The sequence below is a fragment of the Urocitellus parryii genome, chromosome 11 (assembly GCF_045843805.1).
Source record: "Urocitellus parryii isolate mUroPar1 chromosome 11, mUroPar1.hap1, whole genome shotgun sequence".
Lineage (NCBI taxonomy): Eukaryota > Metazoa > Chordata > Mammalia > Rodentia > Sciuridae > Urocitellus > Urocitellus parryii.
Genome location: NC_135541.1, coordinates 24382704 through 24394969, shown reverse-complemented (window position 1 = coordinate 24394969; position 12266 = coordinate 24382704). Strand labels below are relative to the sequence as shown.

Genomic DNA, 12266 nt, shown 5'->3' with positions numbered 1-12266 from the left:
ATTAATAGAGGATTCCCTGAGGATGAGGATGATTTTAAAATACACGAGAGTAGCTTTTAAGTAGCTTTACTTAAAAGGCAGGCACTAGGGTATAGTGAATAGAGAATCCAGAGTAAAGCTCAAATCCAAATGAAGGAGCAAACTTTTGGTGGGGGTTTAGGTGCATTTAGAGTAAAACCAAGCCCTGAATAATCAGAGCCAGGCAGAGAGACAGCAAGGAATCAACACCATAGGGCCACACTCAGGAAGCAAAAGCAATCCTCCTTTTCTCAGCCTCTAACCAGCACCCTTTGTCAGTTGCTTTGATTAAACTCTGTTACCAAGGTCTTCTGACATTTCCCACTGACATGAAGAAGCTAAGAGCTGCAAAAGTCCATACAGTGTTTGGGGATTGGTGAACTACCCTGTGTGGCCATGGCGGAGGCTGCACAGCAAACAGTGCGTGGACTCATTAGTGTTACCATCTGTTCAACTAAAACCTACAATACACAGAGAACAGTTGGAAAAGGCAGTGAGTATTTGGAGTTTAAAAACTTCTGGTGGTGTATCTAGAATTCTAACTGAAATTCCAGGAAGGCTAGTGCTTTCTGGATTATATATATGAATAAAAATGCAAAGATAATTCCATCTGCTAGGTTAAATATTGGCCTTTCCTTTACAAATACTAACCCCTTAAGTCAACAGGAACTAATCAGAGAAATCATTTCTCCTCCTCCTGAGAAGCACATATTTGAACTTTTTTTTTTTTTAACATTCTCTAAAGACACTCTTTATCAGCTACCAGGCCCTAGAAATATAGTACAGATAACTTTAAAAGAGCTCATGAGAACTCTAGATTTTTCTTTTTAATGATTCTGCCATGATAAACAGAATTCTTAGGTTTGTGGGCTTGCATTCTCAATTAGATTGTTACATATTTCAGTTGCTTCTATCCTTAACAAATCTTTTTTTAAGAATGAATCAATTCTGTTGTCAATTATTAAAGAGTTATTTACTTATTCCAGAACACAATGTGGTGTTTCCCAAAGGGATATTTAGAAACTCAAGAGATTCCAGATCAACTAAATCTAGAACTTGGGGGGCTTAATTGGTTTTAACCTTACATTGGTCTCTCTGCCAAACACAACATTAATTTGGGTATACCTAGACAGCCAAGCAAGGGATGCCCAAGTTGCAAAAAACAGATCTTGATCTTTAATTCTCAGTTCCTTAATTCAAAGAATTCCAACTTAGAGCAATGATTCTGATTAGCAGTGAACCTCTTTCTAAAATTCCCCAAATGAAAAAATATTATTGGAATTGTAAGGCTGCCAGCCTGAGAAGAGATGAAAAATAGCCAAGGGTTTAAGTAAAGCTCTGGCTGGCCTCCAATTTCTAACAAAGCTATGATGTGTTCCTCCAGCTTTTCCTTTCCCAGGGCCTCCTGTCAACACACAGCACTGAGGCAGAGGCCCAACAGGCAGCACCAGCTACAAATGAGCAGCAGGAAGTCAGAGCATTTGAATTCAACTACAATGTTTAGAGAACAAGCTTAAGGCAGGATCAGTTCAGTTCTTCCAATTGTTGGGTATGAAAGGAGAGTTAAGTGGGGGAATGTTTAGTAGAATGACCTATTGATTTTGATTCTGATTGGAAGATTCATGATTGAGCTTTAGCTCCACACCTCACTAGTTGTATGATCTTGGAAAAGTCACTTCACTTTGCTAATTCTCACTCTCCTTAGTTGTGAAAACTGAGAGTATAAAATACTTTTATCGTGTGTGTGTGTGTGTGTGAGATACTATAAATAAAAGTATTTTATACTGTTTTCACATGTATCTCTCTCTCTCTCTCTCTCTCTCTCTCTCTCTCTCTCTCTCTCTCACACACACACACACACACACTCATATATATATATATATATATATGAATTGAACCCAGGGGTGCTTAACCACTACTCCACATCTCCAGCTCTTTTTATTCTGAGACAGTCTCACTAAGTTGCTTAGGGCCTCACTAAGTTGCTGAGGGTAGCTTGGAATTCAAGATCCTCCTGCCTCAGCCTACTAAACTGCTGGGAATACAGGTATGTGTATTACGGCAATATTTTTATCTTCTTTGGGATTATTGAAGGATCAAGTCACATCCATTGTACTATCAAAATGTTATTTATTCAAGTCAACAAATAATTACTGGGTACTTCTCATAGCCTAGTACTTGGCAGAGAAAATAGTATAATACTGCCCCAACCCTCCATAAGCACTCTAAAAGAGGAGATGGATAGGCGAACACACAAGCATTTCTTCAAATGCCATAGAACAGAGATGGAATTGCAATTAAAATAGGCTAAGAGATGGAAGTCAGAGTCTCTGGAAGGTTATACTGGAGTTCATCCTTAAAGGGTAAATGGGCAATGGCCAGCAGGAGTGGCTGGTAAGTGAATTCTAAGGAGAGAGAAATAAACAAAGAGGTGTGAAAGTACATAAAGTTTAAGGAGCATTGAATTGTCCCTTTGGCTAGAGCACAGGCTACACAGGGGAATCTACTTGGAAAAAAAACTGAATAGGTAGGTGGGAAACAGGTTGTGAAGAGTTCTGCATAGTAACAGAGTTAAGTACCATCAACTAGAGGCAACTGGTAGCCACTGAAGCAATTTACAGAGGGGAACAGACATTTTTCCCCTCTTTCTCCTCCTTCTTTGTCCTGAAACTATAAAAATAAGATATAATGTGTGCCTTCCGATTACAATCTGGCAAAAAGATATAATGTATATAAAAAGCTATAACAGGGGCTGGAGATATAGCTCAGTTGGTTGAGTGCTTGCCTAGCATGTATAAGGCCCTGGGTTCAATCCCTAGCACCATTAAAGGGGGGAAAAAAAAAAAAGCTATAACAGAGGTACATAAGGAACATGCATAAGTATACAAAGAAAAGGGTAGTAGAATCCCACATGTAGGGTCACCAAACTATCTGAGGAGGTGGTAAGTTAGTGTTATACGGTCAGAATAGACTTTGGAAATGTATTCCAAGCAGAGAGAAGCTGAACAAAGATACAGAGCCATGAAACAGCATGCCACATAGTTCAGCAAAAGCTTAAGGAATGAGGGGAATTTGGCACTATGAGCCTGGAAAGGTAGGCAGAGCCAGGCATTGCAGGTTAAGAACACATGTTACAGACTTTAGGCTGTGTGAATTGTAAATTTCAGTGTGCCTCTGTCTAGCAGCATGGCCTTAAATAAGTTGTATTCAACCTCACTTTCCTCACAGATTAAAGGGGGGATGTTAATAGAACCTATAGAAGAAGGTCACTGAAGTATTAAATGAGATAATTCACATAAAGGACTTGGTATAAAATATCTGATTTGAGCTGGCGAGGTGGTGCACACCTGTAATCCCAGCAGCTTGGGAGGCTGAGATAGGAGGATCGAGAGTTCAAAGCCATCCTCAGCAACAGCAAGGCATTAAGCAACTCAGTGAGACCCTGTCTGTAAATAAAATACAAAATAGGGCTGGGGATGTGGCTCAGTGGTTAAGTGCCCCTGAGTTCAATCCCTGGTACCCAAAACAACAAAGTTTAACTTGCAGGAAGCCCTCTATAAACTATTACTACTATTATCATTATAGAACACTTAGTTAGAAAACTATTATGATAGTCAAGACAAGAGATAAAGAAGCCCTGGACAAGAGCAGAGGTGATGAATATGGAGAAGAAAAGACAATGTAAGCAATCTTTCCAAGTTGATGGTGATTAGATTTGGCAAAAAGGGAGAGATTATTGACAGTATTAAATCAAATATGATTCTGCATTCCTAACTTGGGAATCTAGGTACATGAATGAAAATATTTAACAATTTAGGATGTGTCAAATATAGGGTATGCCTGAGTAACATCCAGATGCATGTGTCAAGTACACTGTGAGAAACACACATCTTTGGATTGGACAAGAATACAGGAAAAGGCTCTCTAGTTGCCTCTTTATCCAGGTCTTTTAGTTTGAAACTAAAGTCTAAAGACTTTTATTTTCAGGGCCCACTAAACAAGTGTATGTAACCATCTCCTGGGCCAGAGTTTACTGAACTACAGGAGGACCACTGACCCAAGGAGGAAAAGAAACCCCCAACCAATCAGATTTTCTGTTTGTGCCTTTAGGACCATGCCACTTCAGGGATGTATCTTATCACAGCTCACCACAAATGAGCAGTGAGAGAAATGAATGCAGGGGACCCCCAAAAAGAGACAGGAGCTGCCGGCAAATTTTGGTTTCATAAAGTCCCATTGCATCTAGACATCAGACTCTAAGAGATCATCCTGTATCCACTTTGACTTGTGCTTCTTTGCATTCCAGCAATCAAAATATCCCTATGACTAAAACAGATGAGACTGCTTAAGAATACAGAGAACAAAACAAGAAAATGATCAAAGTTAGGACTCTGGGGAACAGCAAATGGAAGTCAGAGATGAAGAAAGCCAGTGAAAGAAGCAGAAAAAAGGCATTCACACAGGGAGGAGGAAATTCAGGAAAAAGCAATGTCCTAGAAGTCAATATATAAGAGAAGGTTTCAAGGGATAGACAACAGTGTCCAGTGCTAAAGAGAAATCAAATAAGAGGAAGATAAAATTAGGCCACTAGATTTGGCAATTAAGAGATCACTTCTGACCCTTTCCAGCAGTGGGAATTATTAGAACTCACAAATTTTATTTTCAGATCCTACTGCCACCACAGTGTCTCTGCCTTGATTTTTTTTAATAACTTTGTTTATTTATTTATTTGTTTGTTTATTTTTATATGGTGCTGAGGATTGAACCCAGTGCCTCATATGTGCTAGGTAAGCTCTTTACCACTGAGCCACAACCCCAGCCCTCTGCCTTGATTTTAATAATAAAATCTTCTCAACTCTAGTCATTCTGGGAATGTTCTATATCTTGATTTACAGGGTGGGAAAATTCTTATAAAAATCCATCAATGGAACATTTAAGATTTATATACTTTAGAGAGAAAACAAAGTCCCTTCTGTCCCATCCTTACATAGCAATCAGCTTTAAAAATAAAGAAAAGGGTTTATAAGATAATTTTTTTAAAGTTAGGAGCAAAGTGTTCTTAGAATCCCAGGAATCATCACCTGGTATCCTCCATCACAGTCTTCTGAGGTAATAGCATGTAATGCTACTGTTCTCACACTGTTATGACTAAGGAGGAGGAAGGGAGTAAGAGAGGGAGGGAAGGAGGGAGGGGACAAGGAGGGTGGGTGATGGAGGGAGGGAGGGGAGGAGGGAGTTAGTCTGTCACATGTGAATCTTCGTGGACCCAAGCACACAGTGAGCAATCTGAATCATCTGAGAGAAAGATAGATGCAGCTCAAGAACAGTTTGAGGTGCTAAGGCAGCATACAGACATGGAGTCCTACCTTCATCAAGTGCTTATTGACCCATTTGGTGAATGTTTTCTTCTGAACCCGGTCCCGCTCATCTGCAAAGCAAATAAAAGACACTGATTTAGTACTATGCAATCAACAAGTTCTCACACCCCTGCTTTGCTCACACTCTGGTTCTTCCAGGACCACATAAGAGAGTTGACTTTACCCACAGAACCATGAGATGGTGCCTTCTTGTTAGGAATGCTTGGCCTTCCTCTTTGGTCCTGACCATGTTATTGATTTTAGACAGAATCACTTATCTCAAAATCCATTTGAGCAGGGAACAGAATGATTCCCTGATTTCCTCAATAAGTCCCAGAAGGCCAAAGCTGTGAATATCACCAAAAGAAGGGGTGGAGTGGGATATTACACTGCAGTGGTTAAATCTTACTCTTCAGCCAGGTTTGGGGGCGCATGCCTGTAATCCCAGGGACTCAGGAGGCTGAGGCAGAAGGATCACAAGTTCAAAGCCAGCCTCAGCAACTTAGCAAGGCACTTAACAGCTTAGTGAGACCCTGTCTGTAAATGAAATACAAAGAAGGGCTGGGGATGTGGCTCAGTGGTGAAATGGCTCAGTGGTTAAGTGCTCCTGAGCTCAATCCCCAGTACAAAAAAAAAAAAAAAAAAAATCTTCCTTGTCATACATCAATCTGCCTGAGCAAGGCTGTACTGCCTCTCTCCCCTACCCCAGTACTTCCTCCATTCCACTTCCCTCACCAACCACTACAAGCAGCCAACTTTTCCTTGCCCATCTCTTCCCTCCCTTTCTTCTTCTTTTTTTTGGGGGGGGGGGGGGTAATATTTATTTATTTATTTTTGCATTACAATTCTTAATACACCATTATATCATAATTTATCATTTCTCTGATTATGTTGACTCTTCTCATAAGTCTTACAGAGGCAAACTCCCCCTTTCTCATTTTTTCACCTCTTTAATAAAAATATGACTGTCAATATTTGACAATGACTGCTCCACAGAGGCTGTCCTGCTAAGGACTCATTTTCTCCCACCCCAATTCCCCAGAGCCACTTTCAGAACACTGAGCCATAAGCCCTGTTCCTTTTCTACTTATTTGAAACTCACACCATCCCCTATACTATCTTGTTCAAATCACCCTTGGTGTTGTTGGTCACTTCCTCTTGCCCATCCCCTTCTATGCAGGAAATCCACCTTAACCTTCCTTGACAATTTGTTTCACATTTTTTATTTCCATATAAACATCACACACAGGCTGACAATGCATCCAAGCATACATGGCTACACTGAATTTGATCTGTAATTCACATCCAGCCACCACAATGCCATGGTCTAAGCCTTTATTCCTTCCCCAAACATAACTATTAAGCAGCAGTCGCCTTTATCAATCTCTTATTCCCCCATTCTCATCTTCAGTCACTCCATCCTTACTCTACCCTTCATTGAAAGCTTCTGTGGTTATCCAGTCTGTGCTAGACAGCATGGCTAGCCACTCAAAGCTGCTCTCATCAGGAGCTCTCATGTTCATGATAACAACCTTCAAACTTGAATTACCGCCATTGCTTGATTCTTTCATTTCTTTCCCAAGTCAGAGAACATTTCAGAAGAAATCTGCAGCAGTATATAAATCTGGTTTACTGGTTATTCACACAAACTTTAGCGAGGTTCTTTCTCCCTACTGCCCAGTCATTCTCTTCTTACAGATGCCCTAGTTAAAAGGCACATAGCACCATTTCCAAACAGCACCAACACACTCTCTCCAACCCCGGTGAATTCACTTATCCACCTATTTTGCTGAGTTTGTAACCAATCGGTAAGCACTTCCTCAATTTTGTCTTTGGTTTTTTATCTTTACTTTGAATCTTTCACTGTTATGCAAGGAACAATTCTCTTCCTACTATGGACCACAGAAATATGAGATGGACATTACAAGTTATCCAGTTTAATTCCTTGCTGATAACATGAATCCCTTCAACAACAAAGAATCTTGCATTCTGGGTTGAAAGGTCTGTCCAAATCTTACATTTATCTGTAAAATTCTTGAGATAGTGGAGAATCTACTACCTTGTAAAGCAATATACCAATTTATTAGTTTTATAAAGTGGCATAATTGTCTTCCTTATAAATTTTACCTACTGGCTCTCATTTGAGACTGTTAGGACTTTAAGTCTAATTATTTTTCACTTAATAGGTTTTCAAGTATTTGAAGCCAAGATTCTTATTAGATTTAACCAATCATGCCAACCTATTTTTATCTTTTTAGATGCTGATTAAGTTATCTGATTTCATCATAATCCTTTTCAGGCCCATTTCAACTCCAGACTGAATCAGAACCAGCTTGCAACTAGTCTCATCTAAATACTGGACACTCACACTATTTATTTTCCGTGCATGACATGTTATTTCTCTTCCTCCCCACCTCTCCCAATGCTACTTATCCAACTTCTTCATTCATTCATTTATCCTTTGGATAAATCTTTATTACAAAAGATCCCAAGAGTTGACAAAAATAGCTCAGCTGGAAGACTGGTAGACTGAAGATAGTTCCCTTAGACTCTGGTTACAGAAATATTATGTCATAATTTCTATCTTTCAAAAGAGATGATAAGTTTAACAAAGGAAAGAAATGCTTCAATGCCACTTGATAAGTGTTATAATATGTAAGCACAGAGTGTTCAAACCTAAGAGAAGTGGTTTGGCGTACCTGAGTAGGAAAGAGAAATGACTAGTGAAAAGAGCTAGTGAAAGTTTCCTAGGAGTTACTCTAACTAATCATAAAAAATGACTATCCAGGAATCTCAGGAGGTAGAGGCAGGAGGATTGCAATTTAGAGATGAGCTTTAGCAACTTAGGGAGACCCTGTCTCACAATAAAAAATAAACAAATGGCCAGGGATGTGGCTCAACGGTTAATGTCCCCTAGGTTAAATCCCTGGTACCCCCCCAAAAAAAAAGTTAACCAGAAAAAGAAGGGCAAGGATAAAGAGGATAAAATTACTACATGAAATTACATGTAATACAAATTCATGGAGACAAAGAGCTATGTTCAGAAAATTGCACAGAAGTAAGGACGGTTGAAGTGGAGATGTTAAGTAGTTGATGAGACTCAAAACTAGGTAGGACGGGCTGGAGATGTGGCTCAGCGGTAGCGCGCTCGCCTGGCATGCGTGCGGCCGGGGTTCGATCCTCAGCACCACATACCAACAAAGATGTTGTGTCCGCCGAGAACTAAAATATAAATATTAAAAAAATTCTCTCTCTCTCTCTCTCTCTCTCTCTCTCTCTCCTCTCACTCTCTCTTTAAAAAAAAAAAAAACTAGGTAGGATGGGGCTGGGGATGTGGCTCAAGCGGTAGCGCGCTCGTCTTGCATGCGTGCGGCCCGGGTTCGATCCTCAGCACCACATACAAACAAAGATGTTGTGTCCGCCAAATACTAAAAAGTAAATATTAAAATTCTCTCTCTCAAAAAAAAAAAAAAAAAACTAGGTAGGATGACATGAGCCAAATGTTGACCTTTTATGTCTAGATAAGAAGCCCAAACTGTATCCTATACATAAGAGAAAGAACTGAAAGGTTTTAAATAGGAGAATAAGAGGTCAGATTTGTATTTGAGAAAAATTACTTTGGCTGCATTTCCCAACTACTTCAGTTCCCAATAGTCTCTTTGTCCTTCAATTTTTTTATGATATTTACTGTGCTAATCACTCATTCAGCACTTACATAATTAGACTTCTGAGCTTTTAATATGCTTATTCTTATATCACTAATGAGATCATTAACTCCTTGAAGAAAGAGGCCATGCTTTACTTTTTTGTGTCTCCCACAACTTCTAACAGCTAAAGTTTGACACAGAAAGAACTTAATAAACAAACAAAAACCTTCCTGTTGGCCAACACATGATTAAAAGATTGGCTAAAGAAACACACAAAATAAAATTGGGACCTGAATCACTTAAAATAATCCAGCTTGATATGTAAAACCCCTAAGGCCCCAATAAATATCAGTTGTGTGCTAGAACTTTCAGCCATGATGGAAAAATCAGAGCTAACTCCAAGTTTTATGCCCAACATTTTCACAATACCCGACCCACCCTGCTTCATTATACTAATTATCCACATAACCAAGAACTGTCTTATTCTAGTTTTACAAAGTTCTCTCTCTAAAGACACAGTATTCTTTTTTGCTTTTATTCTTAGAATTTCTCCTATAGCGGCTGGGGTTATAGCTCAGTAGTAGAGTGCTAGCCTAGCACTCTGAAGACCTGGGCTCATCCCCACAGAGGGGATGGGGCGTGTTGTTTGTTCTACAACAATTATAGGTATTTTTGTAACAGATCAAACAATTCACAGATGGAAAAGAAACCAGTTAACAGATTTTCTTTTAAACTAGTTGGTATTTTTTTTTTAAGAGGAGAGAGAGAGAGAGAGAGAGAGAGAGAGAGAGAGAGAGAGAGAGAGAGTTGTTTTTTTTTTTTTTAATTTTTTAGTTCTCGGCGGACACAACATCTTTGTTGGTATGTGGTGCTGAGGATCGAACCCGGGCAGCACGCATGCCAGGCGAGCGCGCTACCGCTTGAGCCATATCCCCAGCCCCACTAGTTGGTATTTTTAAGAGGTAGAATTCATTTGATTTCTTTTTAGTCCATGGCCTTGTTTGTTTTAGACCTGAAGATATGAGTGACAAATTGAATCTTTTTCTGATCATCTACCAAGTCGTTCCATCATTCCATGAAGATAATGCTCTAGAGAGCCTCAAGGTCTTACATCAGTCATGCTTCCTAAAGCTAAATAACTAACTTTCAATTTGGAAGGAAAAGGATCAAAGTACTTTTTCTAAATATATTTATTAAAGGCAACATGATTGCAAGCCCTTCTCAAGATGAGCTAGATTCCTAGAACTGAGCTGTAAATTCTTTAGAAAAGGATTTTATAGAACTCTTTTGCCCTGAAAAGCTACAGGATCCTTTCTTAGGATCCTACATTGACAAGCCCATCAATAACATGATAGCTCTTTTCTGATTTATACATTATGACAGAGGATATTAGAGGGTCTGAAGTTTTACATTTTAATGTTTTAGCAAGCCAGGTGTGGTGGCACAAAAACCTGTAATCCCAGGAGGCTGAGGCAGGAAGATAGCAAGTTCAACACCTTAGTGAGGCCCTAAGCAACTTAGTATATATCTTCTCTCAAAATAAAAAAGGGCTGTGGATGTAGCTCAGTGGTAAAGCATCCTGGGATTCTATCCCAGTACCCCCTGCCCCAAAAAGTGTTTTAAAAATTTTAGCAAGGAATTTCACTAGGAAAACCAAGAAACAACTTAACCTATTATACACATCTTCAGAATGCGCCAAACAGTTCAGACTTTCAAACTATTTAATAAATTTTAGGTTTGTCAGACTAATACAATTCCAGTCCCAGCTAAGATCCCCCCACCTAACACTGAAGGTAGGACTTACAGAAAGTACTCTCATGTGAGAGGAAAACAGTCAAAGAAAGGGTGAAATTTCTTTTAACGTTTCTTGTTCTCTTCACCACTAAAGGTTATGAAATGATAACGAAGAGCCCCACTATTCCACTGAGAAATTCTTAGATCTAATACTTGAGGCACCGATGGCTTATCAATCATTTAATGGTTACCAAATTATAAGCCTTTAATTAGAAGATTTAATACTTGTTTCCAACTTTATTAAAACTACCACAATAGGTCTCCAGACTCTGGGCCACAAATAACTACTCTAATTTTCTTTATTTTGATTTTACTTGAAGATTTGTCTCTCCCTATAACCTAAGTCTGTCCTTCCACCTAACACATGGAACCCACCATTCCCTTCTCTTCAGAAACATTAATCCAAAAATTATCCACTGACCTGTATATCTTCAATTTCTCCCTCTCCATCAGTTCTCTCTCCCAGGCTTCCTGAGTAAGTGTAATGACAATGCTCAGAATCTACTTCTTGCCTCCTACTCACCCATGGGGCTATGGCTTCTAGCCCCACAAATTCACTGTAAGTGCTCTTTCCACAGTCACCTAACCTAGTGGTAATTAAAGTGATCCATCTCACGTTAATTCTCTATGGCTGAAGAGATCATTCCTTCATCTTTTAAACATTCTCTTTTTTGAATCTGATACTCTGTTCTACCTTAGTTTTCCTGCTTTTTTGGTTGTTCCCTCTCTTCTGCCCTCTCCTGAAATGTTTACTCATCCTTAAACCTCTTTTCTTCTTATTCTGTATTAGTTTATTAAATAATGGACCCAAGAACCAAGACTTCGCAGATGGGCTTGAAGAGGGACATTCATAAATTACCTAAAATTATATGCAAAGCTTTTGGTGTTATGGGAGAAGAAGAAGAAGAAATCTGGAACTTTAAAAACAAAACAAAACCAAAAAGAAAAAAAAACACCAAGATAGGAATGCCTGTCCTCTACCTTCTCCCAGAATGGTTAAATCTACTCCCATGGTTTCAACTATAACCTACAGGCTGATAATTCTCAAATCCATCCCTTCAGCTCAGGGCCAAACACCACTCTCATAAAATTACCTCTAAAATGTTGGGTTTGTCTCAAACTCAACTTTTCTTTTTTCTTTTTTTTCTTTTTTTTTTTTTTCTCTCTCTTTTTTCTGGCGGGGGAGGGGGTACCAGGGATTGAACTCAGGGGCACTTAACCACTGAGCCACATCCCCAGCCCTTTTTTTTTATTTTATTTAGAGACAGGGTCTCACTGAGTTGCTTAGCACCTTGTTTTGCTGAGGTTGGCTGTGAACTTCTGACCTTCCTGCCTCAGCTTCCCAAGAAGCTAGGATTACAGGCGTGCACCACGCCTGGCTACTCAAACTCACCTTCTCTAAAAACAACCTCTTGGGCTAAAAGTGCAGCTCCATATAGAGTGCAAAGCC

General features: G+C 39.4%; 1 protein-coding gene across 1 annotated transcript in view; it reads right to left on the bottom strand.

Annotated features, from left to right (window-relative positions):
- The window catches only part of Macf1 (microtubule actin crosslinking factor 1), a 327009-nt gene that overhangs the window by 210476 nt on the left and 104267 nt on the right, over positions 1 to 12266 (bottom strand). The window contains exon 2 of the mRNA XM_077791438.1: positions 5385 to 5446. Coding sequence (XP_077647564.1) covers positions 5385 to 5390 — 6 coding nt within the window. The 5' untranslated portion in view covers positions 5391 to 5446. The remainder of the gene's footprint in view (positions 1 to 5384; positions 5447 to 12266) is intronic.